The 27,767-nt window shown below is 44.9% G+C and overlaps 2 protein-coding genes across 6 annotated transcripts in view; both read right to left on the bottom strand.

Annotated features, from left to right (window-relative positions):
- Nucleotides 1–148: 148 nt before the first annotated feature.
- DECR2 (2,4-dienoyl-CoA reductase 2) lies at nucleotides 149–12,252 on the bottom strand. 5 transcript variants are annotated; one of them, XM_056535732.1, is made up of 10 exons: nucleotides 12,103–12,252; nucleotides 10,180–10,286; nucleotides 8,463–8,531; nucleotides 8,305–8,356; nucleotides 7,147–7,282; nucleotides 6,937–7,061; nucleotides 2,850–2,943; nucleotides 2,660–2,764; nucleotides 826–1,040; nucleotides 149–491 (listed from the first exon to the last, which is right to left on the bottom strand). In XM_056535732.1, exons 2-9 carry the CDS (start codon nucleotides 10,284–10,286, stop codon nucleotides 826–828), a joined length of 903 nt encoding a protein of 300 aa, XP_056391707.1. In that variant the 5' UTR covers nucleotides 12,103–12,252; the 3' UTR covers nucleotides 149–491. The 5 variants fall into 5 exon arrangements, with proteins under 5 accessions (XP_056391707.1, XP_056391706.1, XP_056391703.1 ...); XM_056535731.1 differs by lacking the exon at nucleotides 12,103–12,252 and adding an exon at nucleotides 12,028–12,080; XM_056535728.1 differs by lacking the exon at nucleotides 12,103–12,252 and adding an exon at nucleotides 11,561–11,635.
- A 10,786-nt stretch (nucleotides 12,253–23,038) lies between these two features.
- NME4 (NME/NM23 nucleoside diphosphate kinase 4) overlaps nucleotides 23,039–27,767 on the bottom strand; it is a 13,832-nt gene continuing 9,103 nt past the window's right edge. Inside the window, exons 3-5 of the mRNA XM_056536350.1 lie at nucleotides 27,639–27,740; nucleotides 26,107–26,219; nucleotides 23,039–23,361 (exon numbers count right to left, since the gene is read on the bottom strand). Of these exons, the coding sequence (XP_056392325.1) occupies nucleotides 23,241–23,361; nucleotides 26,107–26,219; nucleotides 27,639–27,740 (336 nt within the window). The 3' untranslated portion in view covers nucleotides 23,039–23,240. The remainder of the gene's footprint in view (nucleotides 23,362–26,106; nucleotides 26,220–27,638; nucleotides 27,741–27,767) is intronic.

Raw genomic sequence — 27,767 nt, 5'->3', positions numbered from 1 at the left:
CGATGAGAGAAAGCCACAGAGCTGCCATCTCCACCAGAGCAAACCACAGTGCAACCCCTCAATGAGAACAAACCCCAGACCCATCCTCCATCAGACTACAGGGACGCCCTATCCATATCACCCCTTATGCCATAAATTGCCGGACGTCACCAATTTACAGTTTTATTTGTTCACAATTGTCCATATTCTGTACAATATCAGATTTTATCCCCAAACCGAAATACAGGATCACGTGACATACATTCGCAGAATGCCTTCTAACCAGACACAATACGAGACCCCCTGCGAGGAGACTCCAGAGGGGCTTTTTATTAACCATTCTGTGTCTGCACATACTGCCATAGCAATATGGCCACTGCGCTCTCTAGTACGATCCGTTCTGCACCAGTTGGAGGTGAGGAGAGGGGGGGGGGGGAGGGGGTGTTGAATTAGTGTTGATCAGGTCCGGCTCGATCAGTGGTTGCAGTCATTTCAATTGCTTTTCCAGATATCTGTGAACGGTAAAACATAGATCAGGAAACGCGAGGAATTCCGCGCCACATACTAAAGGTGGAAAAGCATGCAAAGGAGCGGTGGTCTCCAAACCGTGGACCTCCAGATGTTGCAAAACTACAACCCCCCAGCATGCACGGACAGCCAACGGCTGTCCGTGCATGCTGGGAGTTGTAGTTTTGCAACATCTGGAGGTCCGCAGTTTGGAGACCACTACAATAGAGGAAATACAGTTCACTACATTAGTGTCGAAGGAGATCGCTCAATATATTCGTTATAGAGGCTCAGTCTGTCCGGTTTCAACCCTTACGACATTTCCAAGAATAAAGTCACCTATAGGTGAGCAGAAGGAGGGGTACCCAGCACTGTTGCCATGTGATTCGGAGAGGTCATCCAGGAACCGCCGTCCATAACCAAGGTTGTGCCGGTCACGTAGGATGCCAGGGGGCTGGCCAGGAAGAGGGCTCCGTGTGCCACCTCGGTCTTGTTTCCTGGCCGCAGTAAGGGGATGGTATTCCACACTCCCATTGCTTCGGCAGCAGCTCCACCTAAAGCAAAGCACAAGTCAGATATTTAAGGACCAGGTTAAAAGGGTTCCCCAGATAGGAAAGGCCACCAATATAAGACCACTGAGTGGCCCTAAAAACCAGAACCCCCAACTGTTTGCCAAAGCCATGGCACCCACATACAGTTAACTGAGCCGGATGTAGACAGCGCCATATATTGTGTAGTGGTCTTACTGGGTTACTGCAGCTTAATTTCAACTTCTGGGTTATGCCAGCTCATTTACCATTAAAGGGGTACTCCGGTGGAAAACTTTTTTTTTAATCAACTGGTGCCAGAAAGTTAAAACAGATTTGTAAATTACTTCTATTAAAAAAAATCTTAATCCTTACAGAACTTATTAGCTGCTGAATATTACAGAGGAAATTATTTTCTTTTTGGAACACAGAGCTCTCTGCTGACATCATGACTACAGTGCTCTCTGCTGACACCTCTGTCCATTTTAGGAACTGTCCAGAGCAGCATATGTTTGCTATGGGGATTTTCTCCTACTCTGGACAGTTCCTAAAATGGACAGAGATGTCAGCAGAGAGCACTGTGCTCATGATGTCAGCAGAGAGCTCTGTGTTCCAAAAGGAAAATCATTTCCTCTGTAGCATTCAGCAGCTAATAAGTACTGTAAGGATTAAGATTTTTTAATAGAAGTAATTTACAAATCTGTTTAACTTTCTGGCACCAGTTGATTAAAAAATAAAAAAGTTTTCCATCGGAGTACCCCTGTAAAGTTAAAATGAAGCTGCCCTAACACAGAGCATCCACTATACTATGCACAGAGCTGTCTGCTTCAAGCTCTGTTCATCATGTATGCGGGCGCCGTGGCTGATTGGTGGGGAATGCCGGGTGTCAGACCCCTACCAAACAGATGATGGCCTATCCTGGTCCCCCCCTCCAAAAAATATCATTTTAGCGTACATATATTTGCCACTGTAACCCATAGAGCAGTGTTTCCGGACCAGTGTGCCTCCAGCTGTTGGCTATCCGGGCATGCTGGGAGTTGTAGTTTTGCAGCAGCTGGAGGTTCACAGTTTGGAGACCGCTTGTCTAAGATATATGGGGTCCTCCCAACTCTCCTCCAAAAGTTAAGGAAGAACAGTCGAGCATGCTGGGAGTTGTAGTTTTGCAACAGCTGGAGGTCTGCAGTTTGGAGACCACTGCACTACATGATTGATAAGGGTTTGACCCCTGGGACTTCTTCTCTACCAAAATTGAGAATGAAGAAATCCCCTTTCCTGGCCACCCGGCTCGCTTCATTTATGCAAACAGGAACCCACTGTACAGTGAAAAAGGGGGACAGCACTAGATCAGCTCTGCATCTGAGAGGGTCCCAGGGGTCAGACCCCCACTGATCATAAAGCGGTGGCATATCCTAGTACCATCTCTTAATAAGAAATGAATACTCCTTTAAAACGTGCCTCCAATAATCCGTGTTTGTTCACAATAGACCTTTCTCTAAATTACATTTATTTAAAATTAGGCTGTCCGGGCATGCTGGGAGTTGTAGTTCTGCAACAGCTGGAGGCACACTGGCTGGGAAACACTGCCCTTAAAAAAAAGAGTATATATTGTTTTTCCAAAGCCTATAGGCAGTCACATAGTCACTTACCTAGTTTACGCATGCCTTCTGTGCCAGCTATGGGCCCAGGGGCCAAGCCGTTCACCCGCACTTTGCTTGGACCCCACTCCACTGCCAGGTGCCTTGTCATAGCATCTATAGAGAGAAAAGGTAAGGTAAGCTCTAATGTGATGGCGAATGGGGGGGGACTCCGATCCTGCGGCCCATTTATGTTACTGACCTATGGCTGCCTTGGCGCTGCCCGCATGCACCTGCAGAACGCTTCCCTTGTAGCTCAGCGTCGCCGTGATGTTTAAAATGACCCCGCCGTGATCCTGTAAGTGGAAAACATCCATTTATATATCTCCATTACAACATAATAAGCACATAACTATAGAACACGACAGATTACGGCTAAATCATAATGGGGGGAGATTTATCAAAACCTGTGTAAAGGACCTGTGCCCATAGCAACCAATCAGATTGCTTCTTTCATTTTCCATAGGCCTCTTTAAAAATGAAAGTAGTGATCTGATTGGTTGCTATGGGCAACTGCACCGTTCTTCGTTTACAGAGGTTTTGATAGATCTCCCCCCAATAACGCCACCCTCTAACAGCAGTGGACGCCAACCTGCGGCTCTCCAGCTGTTGCAAAACTACAATTCCCAGCAAGCTGGGAGTTGCAGTTTTGCAATAGGTGAAAGGCCATAGATTAGAGAACCCTGCTTTATAGGGATTGTCTTATAGTCTTTCTCTGAAATTTCCATTTTTTTCCCCATTCACTTTAATCGAGTTATGTGCAGCTATGTCTATGTCAAAAATGGGGACGGAGACCCTGTTTTTTGGGGATCAACAGGGACTTAGTGCTCCCCATCTCACTTATCAGACACTTATGTCATATTTAATGTATCCATTATATGTGTATTCCCTATCTATCCATTATATGTGTATCCCCTATCCATAGGATAGGGGATAACAAGCTGGTGGGTGGGGGTCCGACTGCTGGGACCCCCGCTATGTGCAGCCACAGCTCCATTCATCTTCTATGGGGCTGTTGAACGTTTACAAGAGCTGAACTATGAAAATGTTCGGCGGCTTCATAGAGAGGGAATGGAACAATGGCAATGTATGATGGGGGGGTCCCAACAGTTGGACCCCCACCGACCAGCTTGTTATTCCCTATGGACAGGGGATACACATATAAGGAATTGCCCACCATTGACTTTGAATGTCCGGGCATGCTGGGAGTTGTCGTTTTGCAACAGCTGGAGGCACCCTGGTTGAGTAACACTGCCCTATTCTAGCTATAGAGAGGGAATGGAGCAATGGCCATGTATGGTGGGGGTCCCAATAGTCGGACCACCACCGTCCAGCTTGTTGTGGATAGGGGATACACATATAAGGGATTGCCCACCGACTTCTATGCCATATCAATTAGATATGCCATAAGTGTCTGCTCATTGAGATGGGGAGCACTAAGTCCATTCCAGGGACAGTTATGTCTCCGTTTTCGGAATCGGTGGGAGACAGACACCCACCGATCAGCTTGTTATCCTTTATCCTAGTGTTTCCACTACCAGAGTGCTTTCAGCTATTGCAAAACTACAACTCCCAGCATGCCCGGACAGCCAAAGGCTGTCCGGGCATGCTGGGAGTTGTAGTTTTGCAACAGCTGGAGGCACCCTGGTTGGGAAACACTACTCTATTCTACGAATAGGGAATAGCATGCTGAGATAGGAATACCCCCTTTTAAATCAGGTAACAGTGGAAGGGGTTGCCTAGATATATATTGCCTGTAAATTAATATTAAATGTATCTTATTAATAAATTCTGTTTAGAAAACCAACACATTCTGATCTAGAGATTCCCTATGGTTGATCCTACTAGGAATGATGTCATCATTTGTCAAGTCTCATAATTAGAGTAAAATAATGATGCCACAGTGCCCCCTAGTGGTCACCTAGCAGAAACACAGCCAATAAGTTGCAACTAAGTTGATGAAAAACTGGATATCTCAGATGTATATCACACATCTTAACACTATATCCAGTTTTTCATCAACTTAGTTGCACCCTGATTCCACCATAGCATTAGACTCACACTATTTCTCTAACCACACACATATCACTATAAACAGACCTCCATCCCTGCACCATTCTCCTCCCAGCCATCTGTACCCCTACTGACCACATTAATACTGCTCCCACATTATTATTTTATTTCTAGTATATCTAGTCCTTGAGAAGAAGCCAAACCGTTGTTTTTTTAATACTGAAAGATTTGTAAATTACTTCTATTAAAAAAATCTTAATCCTTCCAGCACTTATTAGCTGCTGAATACTACAGTGGAAATTATTTTCCGTTTGAAACACAGAGCGGTCTGCTGACATCATGACCACAGTGCTCTCTGCTGACATCTCTGTCCATTTTAGGAACTGTCCAGAACAGCATATGTTTGCTATGGGGGGGATTTCCTTTTACTCTGGACAGTTCCTAAAATGGACAGAGATGTCAGCAGAGAGCACTGTGCTCATGATGTCAGCAGAGAGCTCTGTGTTTCAAAAAGAAAATATTCAGCAGCTAATAATTACAGGAAGGATTAAGATTTTTTTAATAGAAGTCATTTACAAATCTGTTTAACTTTCTGGCACCAGTTGAATAAAAAAAAAAAAAAATATATATATATATATATATATATATATATTTTTCACCGGAGTACCCCTTTAACAAAACAACTTATAAAAGGCTTCAGCAAATTCAAGATATACAAGTAGACTATGCTCACACAGGCTCTAGACAATGATTATGCCCCCCGCCCATTGATTAAATTAAAAGATTTATTAGAAGAAGAAGAGGTGATCTAACCCGATTACTTATTATGACCCTTGCAAACAGCAAAGTATAATATTCCCAAAATAGTGTGTGCCATCATACAAGCCCACAGAACAAAGTGTTATTTATTTAAATTTTTTTAAAAGAGGCTCTCCTAAAAATAAACATTATCCTCTATACACATTATATAGGTCATAGCTAGTTGATGAGTAGGGGAGGGGGTCTGACTGCTGGGACCACCACCGATCACAGGAACGGGGGTCAGTTGTCCCCTGCTTGATTGTAGCAACAGTGCACATGCTCGGCTGATACCCATCAGTTCTCTATGGGGTTCCCAAACATTGATGAACTCGGCAATGGTCCTAGGTCCCATAGACAGTGAGCGGAGTGGTGGCTGAGCATGTGCACCCCTGCTCCATTGACATGTTCTCATAATCAGTGGGGGGCCCAGCTGTCAGACCCCCACAGATCAGCTAGGTATCACCTGCTGATAGGGGAGAACTTTTAATTTTGAGAAAACCCCATTAAAGAAGCTTTTGTGTTATCCCTCCAACATTACATAGTAACAAGCGCTGGATGTAATTGGTGTTTGTTGGAAATCCCATATGCAGTGAATAGTGCGATGATCAAGCATGCACACTATGGCTCCATTCCATTTACCCAATGTACCATTCTTATGGTTGGTGTGGGTCCCAGCAGTCGAACCCCACCGATCTCCAATCCTTTACCTTTCAAGAATAGTCCATTTTGGGGTTAAAGGGGTATAAAAACATATATGTACAAATATATCAACTGGCTCCAGAAAGTTAAACAGATTTGTAAATTACTTCTATTAAAAAATCTCACTCCTTCCTAGAATTATCAGCTGCTGAAGTTGAGTTGTTCTTTTCTGTCTGACAACAGTGCTCTCTGCTGACATCTCTGCTTGTCTCGGGAACTGCACAGAGTAGAAGAGGTTTGCTATGGGGATTTGCTTCTACTCTGGACAGTTCCCGAGACAGGTGTCATCAGGGAGCACTTAGACAGAAAAGAACAACTCAACTTCAGCAGCTCATAAGTACAGAAAGGATTAATATCTTTTAATAGAAGTAATTTACTAATCTGTTTAACTTTCTGGAGCCAGTTGATATATACAAAAAAAGTATTTTCCTGGATAACCCCTTTAAAGGGGTACTCCGGCGCTTAGACATCTTATCCCCTATCCAAAGGACAGGGGATAAGATGTCTGATCTTGGGGGTCCCGCCGCTGGGGACCCCTGTGATCTTGCACGCCGCACCCCATTAAAATCAGTCCCCAGAGCGTGTTACAGCTGTCATGCCCTCTCCCATAGGCTTGCATTGAAGAGGTGGGGCGTGACGTCACAATACTCCGGCCCGTCCTTTGGATAGGGGATAAGATGTCTAAGTGCTGGAGTACCCCTTTAAAGCTTATATGCAGATGAACATCCTGCAGATGGCACTATTTGCCTGCTCTCTCTTGTATATATTCTACTTACCCGAAAGTAACGCTCATACAGGATCTTGCTAGCATTGAATGTGCCCATTGTGTCTATATCCAAGACGTTCTTAAAGGCGTTAAAAGATAAGTTGCTGGCAGGGCAGAGGAAATTCCCAGCAGCGTCTGCAGGGGGAGAGAATGAGCGGATATTAACACAAAAGCCCAGTGCTGCAGAGACCCCCCGACCACTGATGGAGGGGACACCTACTGTTCACAAGGATATCTATCCTGGAGAAGGTCTTCAGAGCTTCCTCCACCGCATCGGAGAGAGTCTGGGGCTGCCTCACGTCTGCAGTCAGAGGAAGACAGTGCCGACCGGTCGCTGCCCGTAACTTCTCCGCTGCCTGGGAACGATATGTCCAGAAGTATTTTGATTACCGGTCTCTTTATTATCTATTATGTTGAGGATTTTCAACTTTGTCCTCATTTCTTTCTTTTTATATCTATCTATCTCATATCTATCTAATATCTATGTATTTATCTATCTATCTCATATCTATCTATCTCATATCTATGTATTTATCTATCTCATATCTATCTATCTCATATCTATCTCATATCTATCTCATATCTATCTATCTATCTATCTCATATCTATCTCATAGCTATGTATCTATCTATCTATCTCATATCTATCTATCTATCTCATATCTATCTATCTCATATCTATCTCATATCTATCTATCTAATAGCTATGTATCTATCCATCTCATATCCATCTAATATCCATCTCATATCTATCACCCTGAGGGCGGGATAGAAGGACGGGATAGGAGAACATGAGGACAGGACATGAGGGAAAGTCTATGGGACTTCCAGTATTTTTCCTGATCCCATTACTCTCATGCTGTGGAGATTGCCCAGGACTTTTAAACATCCAGGCGCGTGGGTGCGGTGTGATGTCGGGAATGTCATTGTTGCTTTTCCTCTCCCACAAGGTTAAAGGGGTACTCCACCCCTAGACATCTTATCCCCTATCCAAAGTATAGGTGATAAGATGTCTGATTGCGGGGGTCCCGCCGCTGGGGACTCCTGCAATCTTGGCTGCGGCACCCCAGACATTCGGTGCCGGATGAGTGACGATCCGGGCGGAGTCTGGTGACATCACAGCCATGCCCCCTCAATGCAGGTCTATTGGAGGGGACGTGACAGCCGTAACGCCCCCTCCCATAAAATTGCATTGAGGGGCGTGGCCGTGACGTCATGAGCCTCCGGCGCTGCACCCGACACTCTAAACGAACGCCAGGTGCAGCAGGGAGATCACGGGGGTCTAGGTGTCTAGGGGTGGAGTACCCCTTTAAGGAATGAAGAATGGGCAATGCCAGGTACCTGCTAGTTGGTATAAAAAGAACACAAATGGCGTTACCTCAGTCACCCTCTGTAGGTTCCTGCTGACAATGACGGTATCGCATCCGTGCCTGGGGTGGAAGACAGAGTCATAAATGTCCCATAGTGACAGTGATCAAAGGAATGAGGGGAGGGGGTTACAGGAGGGCGGACAGATACCGTGACTGAACGTTTTACCTCATGAATACTTCAGCAATGCGGAATCCAATTCCAGAGCCACCTCCGGTGATAAAGGCCACTCTGCCCCTGTTGTCGACAAAGAACGCCATTATTATTTGGGCATCAGAAAAGGGCTATATGGGCGGTATAATCAGGGTACGACCCCTACAGGGGGAAGGTCAGCTGCCATAGGCTCCCTTAAAAATATTGGCACATACATATGGTATACTGTATATACCTCACTTTAGCGTTACCATGCAGAACATACTGTGGTAGACAGGTGCTTAAGGGGGTACCCGGGGGGAAACATTGTTTTTTTTAAATCAACTGGTGCCAGAAAGTTAAACAGATTTCTAAATTACTTCTATTAAAAAAACTTTACCCTTCCAGTACTTTTTAGCAGCTGTATGCTACAGAGGAAATTCTTTTATTTTTGAATTTCTTTTTTGTCTTGTCCACAGCTCTCTCTGCTGACACCTGATGCCCGTATCAGGAACTGTCCAGAGCAGAGAGAAAATCCCCATAGACAAACCTATGCTTCTCTGGACACGGGCATCAGGTGTCAGCAGAGAGCACTGTGGACAAGACAAAAAAGAAATAAAAAAAGAAATAAAAAAAGAATTTCCTCTGAAGCATACAGCTGCTAAAAAGTACTTGAAGGGTAAAGATTTTTTAATAGAAGTCATTTACAAATCTGTTTAACTTTCTGGCGCCAGTTGATTTAAAAAAAAAAGTTTTCAGCAACCAATCAGATCGCTTCTTTCATTTTGCATAGGCCTTATTAAAGGGGTTCTCCTTGTTTATAATGTTTTTGTTATTATGTTTGTGTGTTATGTGTGTATAAGTATGTGTGTTTTTTTATGTGTGTTGTGATTATGTATATATGTATTTTCTTACCTTTTGTGAAGATCCGGAAGCTGGCCCCTTTTTCTTCCAGTTGCTTGCTGTGTAACCTCGGCCTCCGCCATGTTGTTTTCGGTAAGTGGGATGTCGGGGGGGGGGTGTTCTTGCTTCTGTCCTTCCTATCTTCTGACGTCCGAGGCAAATCTTTTCTTCCTGTTTCTCCAGTGGCTCAGCGACGAATCTGCGGCCTCTTGCGGCGCATGCGCAGGTAGTTTGTTTGTTTTTTTTACCAATAAAGTTTTTTTTGTCTAATTGACAAACTGTCTGCTCATGCGCAAGTACGCAAGTGCTACGCTAACGGCGTAGCGTACGTTAGGTCTACGCAAATAGCGTAGCTTCGCGCAAGCGCAGACAGTTTGTCAATTAGACAAAAAAAACTTTATTGGTAAAAAAAAAAATTAAAAAAAATAACTACCTGCGCATGCGCCGGAAGAGGCCGCAGAATCGTCGCTGAGCCACGGAAGAAACAGGAAGAAAAGATTTGCCTCGGACGTAAGAAGATAGGAAGGATAGAAGCAAGAACACCCCCCGACATCCCACTTACCGAACACAACATGGTGGAGGCCGAGGTTCACAGCAAGCCGCTGGAAGAAAAAGGGGCCAGCTTCCGGATCTTCACATAAGGTAAGAAAATACATATATACATAATCACAACACACATAAAAAAAACACATACTTATACACACATAACACACAAACATAATAACAAAAAACTGTATAAACAAGGGAGAACCCCTTTAAAAATGAAAGCAGCGATCTGATTGGTTGCTATGGGCAACTCAACAACTTTTCCTCTGGACAGGTTTTGATAAATCTCCCCCAAAGTCCTTACTGAAGCAAAGTGGGGCTGTAGAGGTAGTTGTAGGACAGGAGGCAGTCATCACTCTCAACATCCTCAGGAGGCTGGTCTGTGGTCGGCAGCTCGGACATTGTAGACATCTGGAAATGGAAAAATAGTAAGGTTATTGCTGAGCCTGATATACTGTGCAATGGGGTGTCCGAAAAAGTCCCAAGAGTTTGGCTGAAGTGGTCTTCAAACTGTGGACCTCCGGGTGTTTCAAAACAACAACTCCCAGCATGTCTGTCTATTGTATTTGGGTCATGTGATCACAATTTTGACCCAGAGAATGTTGCAGTGTTTGATGTGTCAGAGGATGTGGTCAGTCTCTATCTGTATACTGCTGCTGCTGCTATATCTATGGGATCAGGATGTATAGTAGTAATAAATCTACCCTCCAGCTCTATCTGTATACTGCTGCTGCTGCTATATCTATGGGATCAGGATGTATAGAAGTTATACACCTCCCCTCCAGCTCTATCTGTATACTGCTGCTGCTATCTCTATGGGATCAGGATGTATAGAAGTTATACACCTCCCCTCCAGCTCTATCTGTATACTGCTGCTGCTGCTATATCTATGGGATCAGGATGTATAGAAGTTATACACCTCCCCTCCAGCTCTATCTGTATACTGCTGCTGCTATATCTATGGAATCAGGATGTATAGACGTTATACACCTCCCCTCCAGCTCTATCTGTATACTGCTGCTGATATATATATATATATATATATATATATATATATAGTAGTTTTACACCTCACCTCCAGCTCTATCTGTATACTGCTGCTACCTCTATAGGACCAGGATATATAGTAGTTATACACCTCCCCTCCAGCTCTATCTGTATACTGCTGCTGCTGTTTCTATAGGATCAGGATATATAGTAGTTATATACCTCTCCTCCAGCTCTATCTGTATACTGCTGCTGCTATCTCTATGGGATCAGGATATATAGTAGTTATACACCTCTCCTCCAGCTCTATCTGTATACTGCTGCTGCTGCTATCTCTATAGGATCAGGATATATAGTAGTTATACACCTCTCCTCCAGCTCTAACTGTATACTGCTGCTGCTATCTCTATGGGATCAGGATATATAGTAGTTATACACCTCTCCTCCAGCTCTAACTGTATACTGCTGCTGCTATCTCTATGGGATCAGGATATATAGTAGTTATACACATCCCCTCCAGCTCTATCTGTATACTGCTGCTGCTGCTATCTCTATAGGATCAGGATATATAGTAGTTATACACCTCACCTCCAGCTCTAACTGTATACTGCTGCTGCTATCTCTATGGGATCAGAGGGGTCCCAGTGGTCGGAACCTCCGAGATCTGACACTTATCCCCTATATCCTATGAATAACACCTTTAATAAAGCAGCCTGTGAATATTCAGCTGTTTCAAAACTACAACTCCCATCATGCATTGACAGTTGAAAACAGGTGCTGCCATCATGCAATGACATCAGCTGATGCAATACTACAACTCCCATCATCCAATGATAGCAGAGGCATGCAATACTACAACTCCCATCATGTAATGATGGCAACAGTTGCCAGACTACAACTCCCATTATGTAATGACAGCAGCCGATGCAAAACTACAACTCCCATCATGCAATGACAGCAGCCGATGCAAAACTACAACTCCCATCATGCAATGACAGTGGCTGTTGAAAACTGCAGCTGCCATCATGCACTCAGATACATGATGGGAGTTGTAGTTATGCCACAGCTGGAGAGCCCCAGTTTGGAGTCCATCTCATATGGACCCCTTTAAGTATGTGCCCCCGGTAATAAGCCTGCAGTCTCCTTCCCATTAGTGTCTTTGTACGTGATAACACAAGCGGCTCATGCAGTATTGCTCGGCCGGTCTCTTCCCCCGGAGCCCCCCGGACCTCATACTCACGCTTCCCGCAGCACTAGACGGACTTTGTACTGGACACCTCCCTGCGCCTTTAACGCGACCGCTAAGAATTCTGGGAAATGTAGTTTTCAAGGTCAATGTCTTCTGCTTCCGCGCGGCCGGTACTGCGCCTGCGCAGACTGTGAAGCTTGAGGCTGGTTACCTAGGAAACTAAATGAAGGCGTTCAAAACAAGAATGTGTCCTTTATAGAAGATGCGTCTTATATCTATAAGGCTGTGTTCACACATGCAGTTTAATTAGCGGTGTGAACCCAGCCTAATGGATTGTGTGACAATAAATATAATAAAATGTATTTAAATATATAAAATGTAAATAACCACTAAACCAGGTTCAGCCACCCGTGGTCCTTCAGCTGTTGCAAAACTACCTGACCGGGACAATATGGGAGTCGTAGTTATGTTACATTTTAGGGGTCACTAGTCTGTCTCCATCATGCTTTACACTGCAGCCCCAATACACTAGGGCAAAGTTTCCCAACCAGTGTACCTCCAGCTGTTGCAAAACTACAACTTCCAACATATACACTGCAGCCCCAATACACTAGAACAAAGTTTCCCAACCAGCGTGCCTCCAGCTGTTGCAAAACTACAACTTCCAGCATATACACTGCAGCCCCAATACACTAGAACAAAGTTTCCCAACCAGTGTGCCTCCAGCTGTTGCAAAACTACAACTTCCAGCATATACACTGCAGCCCCAATACACTAGGGCAAAGTTTCCCAACCAGTGTGCCTCCAGCTGTTGCAAAACTACAACTTCCAGCATATACACTGCAGCCCAAAACACTAGGGCAAAGTTTCCCAACCAGTGTGCCTCCAGCTGTTGCAAAACTACAACTTCCAGCATATACATTGCAGCCCCAATACACTAGGGCAAAGTTTCCCAACCAGCATGCCTCCAGCTGTTGCAAAACTACAACTTCCAGCATATACACTGCAGCCCCAATACACTAGGGCAAAGTTTCCTAACCAGTGTGCCTCCAGCTGTTGCAAAAGTACAACTTCAAGCATGCCCGGACAGCCGCTGGCTGTCCGGGCATGCTGGAGTTGTAGTTTTACAACAGCTGGAGGCACACTGGTTGAGAAATACTGCTTTAGGACAGTGGTCTCCAAACTACGGCCCTCCAGATGCTGCAAAACTGCAATCCCAGGCATGCTATGAGTTGTAGTTTTGCAACATCTGGAGGACCGCAGTTTGGAGACCAGAATCTCTGTCAGTTGAAGTTTTGTATAATAGGGAACCCATTACGATATTTGCCATAGAGCCCCCTCTGAATACACCACTGCACCCCCTATAGGCAGGCCTCTGGCTGCATACGTGTAATTATATTTTAAAATTAAGTATAGATATATTTTTTATCATAGGGATCTATTAAAATTGTGCATGATATTATACCCCGCAACACTGACCTCCCCAGTAGTAAGGGAATTACAAGAGGAGGAGGTTTGTTACAGTGTGTCACCCCAATAGTAAGGAGATTACATGAGGAGGAGGTTTGTTACAGTGTGTCACCCCAGTAGTAAGGTATTTACATGAGGAGGAGGTTTGTTACAGTGTGTCACCCCCGTAGTAAGGAGATTACCTGAGGAGGAGGTTTGTTACAGTGTGTCATCCCAGTAGTAAGGATATTACATGGGGAGGAGATTTGTTACAGTGTGTCACCCCAGTAGTAAGGAGATTACATGAGGAGGGGGTTTGTTACAATGTATCACCCCAGTAGTAAGGTGATTACATGAGGGGGAGGTTTGTTACAGTGTGTCACCCCAGTAGTAAGGAGATTACATGAGGAGGAGGTTTGTTACAATGTATCACCCCAGTAGTAAGGAGATTACATGAGAAGGAGAATTGTTACAGTGTGTCACCCCAGTAGTAAGGAGATTACATGAGGAGGAGGAGGTTTGTTGCAGTGTGTCACCCCAGTAGTGAGATTACATGAGGAGGGGGTTTGTTACAGTGTGTCACCCCAGTAGTAAGGAGATTACATGAGGAGGAGGTTTGTTACAGTGTGTCACCCCAGTAGTAAGGAGATTACATGAGGAGGAGGTTTGTTACAGTGTGTCACCCCAGTAGTAAGATTACATGAGGAGGGGGTTTGTTACAGTGTGTCACCCCAGTAGTAAGGAAATTACATGAGGAGGAGGTTTGTTACAATGTGTCACCCCAGTAGTAAGGAGATTACATGAGGAGGAGGTATGTTACAGTGTGTCACCCCAGTAGTAAGGTACTTACATGAGGAGGAGGTTTGTTACAGTGTGTCACCCCAGTAGTAAGGTGATTACATGAGGAGGTTTGTTACAGTGTATCACCCTAGTAGTAAGGAGATTACATGAGGAGGAGGTTTGTTACAGTGTGTCACCCCAGTAGTAAGGAGATTACATGAGGAGGAGGTTTGTTACAGTGTATTGTGGTATCCCGGTACCGCATCCTATGCGGTCCCTTTTTGTGTATGGGTCCCCATAGCCAGAGTCCCTAGGACTTAGGGGTCCATGTTGTATAGTCTACCCCTTGTCACCTCTATTCCATCTAGTAAACCAGTAACTTATGCAAGGTTTATGTAAATATAGTTATATAAATGTAAATGAATAGTTAATTACCTGCGCGTAGCGTACCAGGACCTGTGGGTCACGTGACTAGGTGAACTCTATGGTATTTCTGCTTGAGGACCTGTGGAGGTCTTTGTGATGTATGCAATCCCATCATTCTGTGTACTAGTGAATGACAGGTATTCGGTCCAATCAGATTCACCCCACCCTGCCCATATAAGGGAGCGGCGGCCATTATTCTCTCTCTTGTTCCTGGGCTGTCAACCGAGAAGGACCTGCGCAGCTATTCTTGCAGTGAGTTAGGCCTGAGCCTTGCGATGACGGCTGATCAATGCTAAATCGAGAATGTATCAATCTCCAGACACTCTGCAGCATCACCGGACCTAATCTAACCCCTAAATCCGGACAGATCTGCAATATCTACCCTAAATTCAGAGACTTTCTTAATACCTCAAGGTCCACAACAACTGTCAGTCACTAAGCAATATAAGGACTGTTATATTAGACTGTTACTGTGCCTTGGATGTACCGTATGTGAAAAAGACAAAAAACAACAAGGTGCGCTTCTAGTGTGGACGGTATAGCAGAGTGGCTTCAATGTGCACAAAAATTGAAGGCTTACCACATCGTGTTGTGCTAAGAGCACAACACCTCAGCAGGCATATAGACTTGCAGGAAGAAATGGAGGTCAGCAGCCACGGTTTCCTTTCCAGGTTCCTCTCGGTCGCTGGATGGGCAATGAAAAGTGGTGGATAAAATCCAGGAAAACAGGAATTACCATACGGCGCTTTTACTCCTTGGACAGATGCAGGCAACAGTCCATATGACAGGTTAGTTCTTTATTGTGCTAATAAAGAACTAACCTGTCATATGGACTGTTGCCTGCATCTGTCCAAGGAGTAAAAGCGCCGTATGGTAATTCCTGTTTTCCTGGATTTTATCCACCACTTTTCATTGGATGTACCGTAAGCACTTAAGTAAAGTTGTTCAAGTTAAATCTCCTTGTGGACCTTCAGTCATTTCATGCACCTATCGTTACTGGGAAGGGCGGCGATACCTCAGCATACTAGCCCTCAGCCTGGCGTCACAAACTATAGGGTTAACATTAACCCCTCATATACCGATACAACATCCCCACTACTATACACCCCCCAAGGGCTACCACAAAGCCTTTTTGGCGTTTCACGAACAGGATACGGGTGTGTACCTATTACAGTCGCCATTAGTGAAAGTGTACTCCCCCCCCCCCAGAAAAATAACTTTATTTATGTACTGTGACTTATACTCCGGAGTAAGGGGTTGCGCACACAGTGCTGTGTGGAGAAAGTGCGCATGTAAAGTAAGGGGGGCGAACAGTACAGCGGAGCTACAAGTTAGCATGGGACCACCCGGCGCACGTGATCCAGAGACCCCGCCCACCGAAGCTCTCGGTGCCGCGGCAACCATTTTGTTGGAGTCTAGTGCCAGAAACCAACAAACAGAGACAGCTCAGCGTGGGAAAAGGCGCAGAGTGCGACAACGGGCTGGAAGCTGTGGGGAACCAGAACAGTACGGGACTCTGAGACATCAGATTGCCGAATTGAAGTCCCGCATAGAGTCGCTTCAGCTGTTGATCAACGCACTCAAATTCCAATTAAAGGCTGTTGAGTTTCAGGTCACCTCTCCCAAATTTGAAATCTACGCTCTCAAATTCCAGATTAGAGAACAACTGCGTATTTCTTTGGGACCTAGGAATTCAAGACCTGTTTAAAGGGCCAGCATACCAAATACAGAGATGTCAGAACCTACAGTCCCACAGTCCCCACCTGAACGGCAAGGGGGCGATGCTTCAGTGGCCCCATCAATGGGGTCTCCACCCCAGGCCAGAAGAGTGTTGCCGCCTTCGCCAACACTTTCGACCTCACAAGGACGTGCTCTGTCTGTGATTCCAGCGAGACCTCCAGCACAGGCGGAACAGGACCCAATAAGTCCACCTTCAGTCTCTCCCTATGTGTTGGGAGCCCCAGTTGCCGCACCTGCATTACATGAGGAGGAGGTTTGTTACAGTATGTAACCCCAGTAGTAAGGAGATTACATGAGGAGGAGGTTTGTTACAGTGTGTAACCCCAGTAGTAAGGAGATTACATGAGGAGGAGGTTTGTTACAGTGTGTCACCCCAGTAGTAAGGTATTTACATGAGGAGGAGGTTTGTTACAGTGTGTCACCCCAGTAGTAAGGTACTTACATGAGGAGGAGGTTTGTTACAGTGTGTCCCCCCAATAGTAAGGAGATTACATGAGGAGGAGGTTTGTTACAGTGTGTCACACCAGTAGTAAGGTATTTACATGAGGAGGAGGTTTGTTACAGTGTGTCACCCCCGTAGTAAGGAGATTACCTGAGGAGGAGGTTTGTTACAGTGTGTCACCCCAGTAGTAAGGTATTTACATGAGGAGGAGGTTTGTTACAGTGTGTCACCCCCGTAGTAAGGAGATTACCTGAGGAGGAGGTTTGTTACAGTGTGTCACCCCAGTAGTAAGGTAATAACATGAGGAGGTTTGTTACACTGTGTCACCCCAGTAGTAAGGTGATTACATGAGGAGGAGGTTTGTTACAGTGTGTCACCCCAGTAGTAAGGAGATTACATGAGGAGGAGGTTTGTTACACTGTGTCACCCCAGTAGTAAGGTGATTACATGAGGAGGAGGTTTGTTACAGTGTCCCCCCCCCCAGTAGTAAGGTGATTCAAGAGGAGGAGGTTTGATACAGTGTGTCACCCCAGTAGTAAGGTGATTACATGAGGAGGAGGTTTGTTACAGTGTGTCACCCCAGTAGTAAGGTGTGGCGTGTCAAAGGGTAGAGCCAGTGGGGGAGGTCAAGGGGCAGCAAAATGAGTTTTCACCTGGGTTGGCAAAAATCCCTGCACTAGGCCTGGCTGCTGTACTTTGCGGTGTTGTGTGTTACCAGTTGTTATCTTGGTGATTATGGTCCCAGCTGCCTAGAGATAATTGACAAGATCCTCCCGTGTAGTTCTGGGCTGATTCCACACCGTTCTCATGATCACAAACTCCACGAGATGAGATCTTACATATGAATAATGGCACCAACCATTAAACGTCTCACTAAGCTCCCTGTCCATGGTCTTGTAGCCCATTCCAGCCTTGTGTCCGTCTACAATCTTGTTTGGACAGCTCTTGGCCATGGAGAGTTTGGAATCTGATTGATTCTGAGGACGTGTCTATTAAGCTAGGTTCACACTGCGGAATTTCCGCCCGGAGATTCCGAGTGCGGCCAGCGCCGACTGAATCAGTCAGCACTAGGACGGCACGGACACTACAGTCTCCAATAGACTGCAATGTGTTCCACGAGTATTTCCGCCTGAAGAATGAGCAACGCCATTCTTCATGCGGAAATTTTCAAGCGGATTTTCCGTTCACAAATTCCGCTTCACAAATTCCAGAGTGTGAAACCCATTCACTACACTATACATTTGAGCAAGCGGAATTTCTGCCTCCAATATCAAAGCGGATTTGCAGGCGGAAATTCTGTAGTTTGAACTTAGCCTTAGACTGGCAACACGTTGAAGTTAGGAGAACGGAGAGAGTGCTCCTAATCTCAACTCATTGTCTGTATAAAAGACACCTGGAAGCCAGAAATCCTACTGATTGATAAGAGATTGAATTCTTATTTTATGCAAAATCAATTCATAACTTAGGTGAAATGTGTTTTTCTGGATTATTTTTTGTTGTTATTCTGTCTCTCAATGTTCAAACAAACCGACCATTAACATTATAGACTGATCATTTGTCAGTGTACAAATTAACAAATCATTTTTTCATTCATTGTATATAAGTTATATGAAGATTTCCATCATCATCCATCGGCTCCAGAACTGCAGCAAACACATCAAAATACCCCAAGAATGACAGTATATGGAGTAAGGGGGAGCGAGATTATGAGCAAGCAGGAGCAGAAGTCACTCAGGAAGCAGCTTGTACTGGACATGTGTGCGGTTAGAATATATATATATATATATATATATATATAGCCTGGGACTGTATACAGACTAATATATCATACTCATGTGAGCACCATCGCTGCATAACAGGGAGTCCATTGTTGCTGTGTAACCTTAGCCTTGAAGAAATGAAGGTCAGGGGCGCAACAAGGAATCATGGGCTTCAAGCCAAAAACTGTGCCCACTGACATTCATAAAATACAAAATTAAAAACTCAGTTGAGATACATTGATTATGCAGAGTGTGCCAAAAAGAATGGTAAAATGTGTATTTTCTATGCAAAGGCATATTAACCCCTTAAGGACCAGACCAATTTTATTTTTGAATTTTCGTTTTTTCCTCCTCGCCTTCTAAAAATCATAACTCTCTTATATTTCCATCCACAGACCCATATGAGGGCTTGTTTTTTTGTGTCACCAATTGTACTTTGTAATGACATCACTTATTTTACCATAAAATGTACAGCAAAACCAAACAAATATTATTTATGTGGGAAAATTTAAAAGAAAACCACAATTTAGCAAATTTTGGAAGGTTTTGTTTTCACGCTCTACACTTTCCGGTAAAAATGACATGTTTAATTTATTCTGCGGGTCAATACGATTAAAATTATACCATGTTATATGCTTTTCTAGAATTGTACCGCTTAAAAAAAATCTCAAACCATTTTAACAAAATTAGTATGTTTGAAATTGCCCTTTTCTGACCACCTATAACTTTCTTAGGTTTTACTTTTTATAAATTTTTGGAATAAAATGTGACAAAAAAAAGCAGCAATTTTAATATATTTTAATAGTTCAGACTTTTACGCACGCGGTCATACCAAATATGTGTATTACTTTTTTACACTTTTACTTTATTGGGGGAGGAGATTTTTCCACTTTTTTTTTTTTGTTTTACACTTTTTATGTCCCCATAGGGACTATCTATAGAAATCTTTTGATTGCTAATACTGTTCAGTGCTATGTATAGGACATAGCACTGATCAGTATTATCGATGATCTTCTGCTCTGGTCTCCTCGAGCTCAGACCAGAGCAGAAGACCCTGGGAGATGGCCGGAGCCAGGTGAGGGGACCTCCAGCCGCCATGCTGGATGATGGGATCCCCGTGGCAGCGCTGCGGGTGATCCGATCATCCAAAGTATCACACTGCCGCAGATGCTGTGATCTGTATTGATCATGGCATCTGAGGGGTTAATGGCAGACATCCGCGCGATCGTGGATGTCCGCCATTACCGGCGGGTCCCTGGCTGCTGATAGCAGCTGGGACCTGCCGTGCATGACGCAAGCCCCGCACTGGTGCTCGCGATCATGGCGGCACGTAAATGTACGTCATGGTGCATTAAGTACCACATCACCATGACATACATTTACGTCCATTGTCGTTAAAGGGGTACTCCGGTGGAAACCTCAGAAGGGAAGGAGCGACAATGGAATTTTGAAGAGTGAATTTTTCTGAAATGGTTTTTGGAGGGCATGTCACATTTAGGAAGCCCCTATGGTGCCAGAACAGCAAAAAAAAATAAAAAATAAAATAAAATGCATGCTACACTCCTCAAGGAACGTAACAAGGGGTACAGTGAGCCTTAACACCCCACAGGTGTTTGACGTGCTGTGTAGATTAATTTTTTTTCTCACTAAAATGCTGGTTTTACCCCAAATTTTACAATAGAAGAATGCCCCCCTGAATTTGTAACCCTATCTCTTCCGAGTATGGAAATACCCCATGTGTGGACGTCAAGTACACTGCGGGCGAACTACAATGCTCAGAAGAGAAAGTCACATTTGGCTTTTGGAAAGCAAATTTTTCTCAATTGTTTTTTTTGGGGGCATGTCACATTTAGGAAGCCCCTATGGTGCCAGAAGATAAATAAATAAAAATGGCATACTATTTTGGAAACTACACCTCTTCAAGGAATGTAACAAGGGGTACAGTGAGCCTTAACACCCCACAGGTGTTTGATAAATGTTCATTAAAGTGGGATGTGAAAAGGAAAACCTATTTCTTTTTACACTAAAATACCGAGGTTACCCCAAATTTTTCATTTTCACAAGTGTTAATAGGAGAAAATGTCTCTAAATTTGTGAATTCATTTCTTCGGATTAAGGACACATCTCATATTTGATGAAAATTTGGAATGAAATTTAATGTGTTACTACTGATATGCGAAATATGCCTGCCCCAAACCCTATGCTCTGAATCATTCCGGGAATGTGATGTGTGTGGTCGTCCCTAACCTCTTGCCTCATATGCGCACCCCGCTCAGGTGGAGAGAGAGCGCTGCGCATTTGAGGCAGCATCCCGCCCCCCCCCCCCCCCCCCCCCCCGATGTCAGTGACCCATTTTTTGGAAAAAAATACCCCCAGAGGTCTAATCAGGTTTATTTTTTTTGGGATGAGTTTTTTTTGCCCCTCTAATAGACTTGCATTGAGGGGGCATGGCCGTGAAGTCACAAGCCGGGCGTGACCCTGACGTCACAAGCCTCTTCCCCACATCGCCATTCATCCGGCACAGAGCGAAGTTTGCTCCGTGCACCGGATGTTTGGGGTGCCGCAGCAGAGATCGCAAGGGTCCCCAGCGGCGGGACCCCTGCGATCAGACATCTCATCCCCTATCCATTGGATAGGGAATAAGATGTCTAGGGGCGGAGTACCCCTTTAATCATTCTATCACAAGCCCAACATCATGGTAAAGTATGATTTAACTGTCAGGGCTCCACTGCTTAACTCTCAGGCTACAGTGTTTCCAAACCATATTACAAACAATATAAGAATATAGTAGAGCAGTGTTTCCCAACCAGGGTGCCTCCAGGTGTTGCGAAACTACAACTCCAAGCATGCCCAAACAGCCAACGGCTGTCCGGGCATGCTGGGAGTTGTAGTTTTGCAACATCTGGAGGCACCCTGGTTGGGAAACACTGCTCTACTATATTCTTATAATTGTTTGTAATCTATACTGGAAAGTACATACACACCTTGAGTTTTTTTTATATAGTACAGTGACCCCCCCCCCCCCCCCCCCGACATACGATGGCCCTGACATACGATAATTTCAACATGCGATGGCCTCTCAGAGGCCATCGCATGTTGAAGGCAGCATTAACATAAAAAAAAAAAAAGCATTGTATGTCGAGGCCATCGCATAAACGGCTATCTGGCAGCGCAGACTGCTTCAGCTGCTGCCAGATAGCCGTTTAAGGTGACCCGTGTGGTCCGGTGAGTGTCACTCACCTGTACTGGCGCTCCGGACCGTCCTCTTCGGGATCCCCTGCATCGCCGGCGCTCTCCATCGTCGTCATCGCGCACGCCATCCAGTCATCCAATAGGAGCGGCGTGCGCAGCGACGTGATGACGGCGATGAAGAGACGCAGCCGGGACGGTCCGGGGACGCGGCAACAGCGATGGAGGGCGACATCCAGGGAAGCGGTGGGGACAGGCGAGTACTGTATAACTTCCTATACCAGTGGTCTTCAACCTGCGGACCGCCAGATGTTGCAAAACTACAACTCCCAGCATGCCCGGACAGCCGTTGGTTGTCCGGGCATGCTGGGAGTTGTAGTTTTGCAACATCTGGAGGTCCGCAGGTTGGAGACCGCTTTCCTATACTTTACATTGCACAGATCCTTCAACATACAATGGTTTCAACTAAAAATTGTTCATTTGGAACGAATTACCATCGTATGTTGAGGGACCACTGTGTAAAGATATAAAATATTTCACTTCACCTGGCCACAGATAATCCAATAGTCCATCAGAATTATATGAAACAGATATACGAGACTCCAGATAATTTACACTGCTGGACTATTGGGGTAAACCAACTACAGTATCTAATATTTCGGCATATTTTAATTTTAATATTTTGTACTTGATAACACAAGATCCCCTCTTTCTCGTATTAGGTCTCAATTAGAGAGGAGCGAACTTACAGGAAATTCGATTCGTCGCGAACTTCTCGGCTCGGCAGTTGATTACTTATCCTGCATAAATGTGTTCAGCTTTCAGGTGCTCTGGTGAGGATACAGTCCTGGGAAAGAGTCTCCTAGGACTGCATCCACCTTTTCCAGCCCACGGGAGCACCTGAAAGCTGAACTAATTTATGCAGGAAAAGTCATCAACTGCCGAGCCGAGAAGTTCGTGACGAATCGAATTTACTGTAAGTTCGCTCAGCTCTAGTCTCAATTTAGGACTGTCACTGACATCACATTCAGATACAGAAGGGTTAACATAACAGACACCCCTCGCAGGCAAAGGACAGACAAGATGACGACATTCCCACGAGACGGAGATCAATGGAAAAAGCTGACACCCCCCCCCCCCCCTCCTTCCACCGGAACGTCTTGAAACGGATGGTATAAACAGGACGCTGGCACACGGCTCCTTTTATATAAAGACAAGGTTTATTGAACAGTAATAAGAGGCTGGTGGAGGGCATCAATGCCCAGAGAGTCCACAACCCAAACCTAAGGGCAGGACTATGCCCGTCATTTACTCCTTATCACCCTCTGAAAGCTTTTTTTTTTCCTGGCCCCTCCGTAGGTTGCGAGGGTCCGTGCAGGTCCAAGGGGGGCCACAGAGAAGCATTAAACTTGATACAAGTCACTATGATCATTTGTTTCCCAATTAGTCAACTCCGCCCTGTGAAACCACAAGCCGATCTCCTTCTCTGCCACCTCCACAGAGTCACTGGCATGGATTATGTTCCTGTGGGTAAAGAGAGAAATTGATTACTGCAGGGTTTCCCAACCAGGGTGCCTCCAGCTGTTGCAAAACTATAACAACCAGAATGCCCGGAAAGCCGATGGCTAGGCTTCACTTGTCATGCAGCGCCATTTGTTTTATACCAGCACAGCTGCATCTGTGCAGTTCATCACTGTAACTTGGTCATGTGATCACCAGTCTGATTCCAAAAAGTTACTGTGCTTAATGTGGGTGACCGGATGTCAGACCTAGTTTCTGACTTCCTGTGAACTACAGGATGATACCATCACCTATAGCAGTGGTCTGCAACCTGCGGATCTCCAGATGTTGCAAAACTACAATTCCCAGCATGCCCGGACAGCCAACGGCTGTCCGGGCATGCTGGGAGTTGTAGTTTTGCAACATCTGGAGGTCCGCAGGTTGGAGACCACTCACCTATAGGATTACTCATACGATCTCCCTCAGGCCCCTCCTCTCCTAGATCTATCTGTATACTGCTGCTATCTCTATGGGATCAGGATAAATAGTTATATACCTCCCCTCCAGGTCTATCTGTATACTGCTGCTGCTGTTTCTATGGGATCAGTATATATAGTAGTTATACTCCTCCCCTCACCTCTATCTCTATGGAATCAGGATAGTTATATACCTCCCTTCCAGCTCTCTCTGTATCAGTATATATAGTAGTTATATTACCGGAAAATTACCGCGAAATTACCGGTAATTGCCTTCTGAACGCTATGCAGCAGTGACCACCCGGATCGAACGGCATCTCCATGTAGGAGCTCTTGGTCACGATTCTTGCGGTGAGTGCGGATATCGTTTTTCTTTGCTAGTTACTATATATATATATTATATATATATATATATATATATATATATATATATATATATATATATATATATATATATATATATATATATATATATATATATATATATATATATATATATATATATATATATATATATATATATATATATATATATATATATATATATATATATATATATATATATATATATATATATATATATATATATATATATATATATATATATAGTAGTTATACTCCTCCCCTCCAGCTCTATCTGTATACTGCTGCTGCTGCTGCTGCTATCTCCATGGAATCAGGATAAATAGTTATATACCTCCCCTCAAGCTCTCTGTATACTGCTGCTGTTTCTATGTGATCCGTATTTATAGCAGTTATACTCTTCTCCTCTAGCTCCATCTATATGGGATCAGGAAATGTAGTAGTTATACACCTCCACTAAGGCTGTGTTCACACATTGCGTGTTTTTATTTTTTTATTTAATTTATTTTTTTTAGAGCTGCGATTTTCCCAAAATCCCATTGTACTGCAATTGTGCAAAATATGGTAAAAACATAGGGGGAGATTTATCAAAACCTGTGCAGAGGAAAAGTTGACCAGTTGCCCATAGCAACCAATCAGATCGCTTCTTACATTTTTAACAAGGCCTCTGCAAAATGAAAGAAGCGATCTGATTGGTTGCTAAGGGCAACCGGGTAACTTTTCCTCTGGACAGGTCTTGATAAATCTCCCCCATAATTGTTACCACCATTTTGGAAACAATTGCTGCAAAAACAACTAAAAAGTAAAAAATAAAAATAAAAAAATTAAAAAAAAATAGGGAAAAATGCTGTAAAATGTAACATCTGAACACAGCTTAAAGGGGTACTCCGCCCCTAGACATCTTATCCCCTATCCAAAGGATAGGGCATAAGATGTCAGATCGCCCCCGGGATCCCCGCTGCGGCACCGCACTATCATTACAGCACAGAGCGAGTTTGCTCTGTGCGTAATGACGGGCGATACAGGGGACGGAGCAGCGTGACGTCATGGCGCCTTCTCTCGTGACATCACGGCCCGTCCCCTTAATGCATGTCTATGGCAGGGGGCGTGACGACCGCCACGCCCCCTCCCATAGACATGTATTGAAAGGGGCGGACCGTGATGTCACGAGGGGCGGAGCCGTGACGTAACAATGCTCCGGCCCCTGTACTGCCCATCATTACGTGCAGAGCGAACTCCCTCTGTGCTGTATTGATAGCGCAGTGCCGCAGCGGGGATCCCGGGGGTCCCCAGCAGCGGGACCGCGGCGATCTGACATCTTATCCCCTATCCTTTAGATATAGGATAAGATGTCTAGGGGCGGAGTACCCCTTTAAGACATCAAATCTTCATAAAACACCTCAATTGTCATTATAGGTCAAATCACTTTCTTATGGTATGAAAACTGCACAGTGTAAGCCGACTCCAACCCACTAGTGAATTTAATGTGCTCAGCACCAGCAGCCCGATAAAATAAAATGACCCTTCACCAGAGGATTTATGGGAAATGAAGGCTGTATTACAGAACCCACATCATTGTGCATGTGTAAAGCAGAATGGAACTTATCCCATGCCTGCCACAGCTAAGAGAGGTAAGAAAAAGGCATACACAAGAACCTCTACTTTCTCTAATGATGGCCTATGCTACACAGGCAAAACAAAGCAGCTTTCTTGTCATTTTTTATTTTTAAGTACAGGGCCAACACAGAAAATCTGAACCCTGGCTAAAGAAAAGCCTTGCTACCACTCTGGTTGGCCATACTGATCATCACCCAGATTTTCCAGATGCCGATAAAAGATACAGACACAGAAGTGTCTGAATAGACAAGAACCAAAAAAATTCTCAGATTTATTTTTTCTGTTCGTTTTCTACGAATTACAAATAATTTACCTGCTGATGTGGACACTGAGGTCTCCTCGTACAGTACCAGGCTTGGCCTGAGAAGAATCCGTGTCCCCTACCATCAAACGGGAAGATCTTACCACGTTGTGTCCCTCCCAAACCTGGGAAAAAAATAAAAAACAGAACAAGAATCTGGGGTAGGCTGCATTCACACCTCGTTTTCAGCCTACGGTTGCCGGATCGGGAAAACCGGGCGCTCCCGTACCCCAGCCGAATCGGTGCTGAAATCCATTTACTTTAATGAGCCGACCAGGGTCAAACGGTGACTCCGGTCGGCTCATTTTTGACCCGTATGCGGTTTCCTGACCGGACCTGAAACAGTAGTATAATACGGTGTTAGGTCCGATCACAAAACCGGATACGGGTCAAAAATGAGCCGACCGGAGTCACCGTTTGACCCTGGTCGGCTCATTAAAGTAAATGGATTTCAGCACCGATTCGGCTGGGGTACGGGAGAGCCCGGTTTTCCACTCCCCAGCCGGATCCGGCAACCGTAGGCTAAAAACGAGGTGTGAATGCAGCCTTAAATGAATGTTGACTCCATTAAGGCCGGGCGGGTTCACACTGCAGAATCTCCGGATGTAATTTCCGTAGGAGATCCAATGGACGGTGATAGGACCGCATGGACTGCATTGCTGTGCCCAAGGACCCTTCCGATCAGCTCAGAAATGCATTGCCATCTATGGGGACGGCAATGCAGTCCGCACGGTCCTATTGTGGCCCGTGGGATCTTCAGCAGAAAAGATACCGCTATTAGGGTACGGTCCCATGTTCCGTATACGGAGTGTACTCCCCGCTGCACAAAATCTGCAGCAGCCGTAAATACGCTGCGTATTTCTCGCTCACCATACACACAGGGCTTTCCAGCGGCAGCCCTACGTGTGTAGTGAGTTTTGGAGGCGGGGACGCACGTCACGCCGGCACTGCAGATTTTGCGCAAGCTGAAATACACTTCGTATGCGGGACTGCACCCTTACACAAAGCTATTATCTGCCAAACAAGCCAATACAGCCAACGATTGATTAATCGCCTGTTCGTTTTTTTGTTTTTTTTAGCAGACTCAGGCTGTGTTCACATGTTGCGGCTATTTAGCCGCAACATGTGAACACAGCCTGAGTCTTCTAAAAAAAAATTTTTTTTATAAAAACTGGACAGAAGATGGAAGTAAATGGCCACACGCACTATTTGGGGGATCATTCGTACGTCCCTGTCTGCATGTTAGTTGAGCCATGGAACAGGCACCTTCGAGATCCGCGCTCATTTAGTGCACGCGTCGGCCCATCTAAGGTGGTGTTCACACAGGGAGTTAAGCTGTACCACCGCTATTTTACTGCCATTTCCCAAAAATCGCAGCACAAATTGTGCAACCGCAATTATGCAAATCTTGATAGAATGTCTCAATCTAACGACTTCTGAAGATCGTGGTATAATTAAACGCAGTGTGTGAACACAGCCTGGAGGGGCCCTTAGTTAGGGTAAATGGCGTATCCGTGCGCAGTTTTACCTCTATGTGTACTTACCATTGCTACAACAGGTCCGGACGCCATGTAACGTAGGAGAGAAGGATAGAAAGGCTTCGTCTGCAGATCATGATAATGTTTAGCCAGGATCCCCTCCGAAGCCTAAGGAGAAAACATAATACTTAAAGA

The sequence above is a fragment of the Hyla sarda genome, chromosome 8, assembly GCF_029499605.1.
Source record: "Hyla sarda isolate aHylSar1 chromosome 8, aHylSar1.hap1, whole genome shotgun sequence".
In the NCBI taxonomy this organism is placed as follows: Eukaryota; Metazoa; Chordata; class Amphibia; order Anura; family Hylidae; genus Hyla; species Hyla sarda.
Note: the sequence above shows the minus strand (reverse complement) of the source record. Positions and strands in the feature narration are given on the sequence as shown.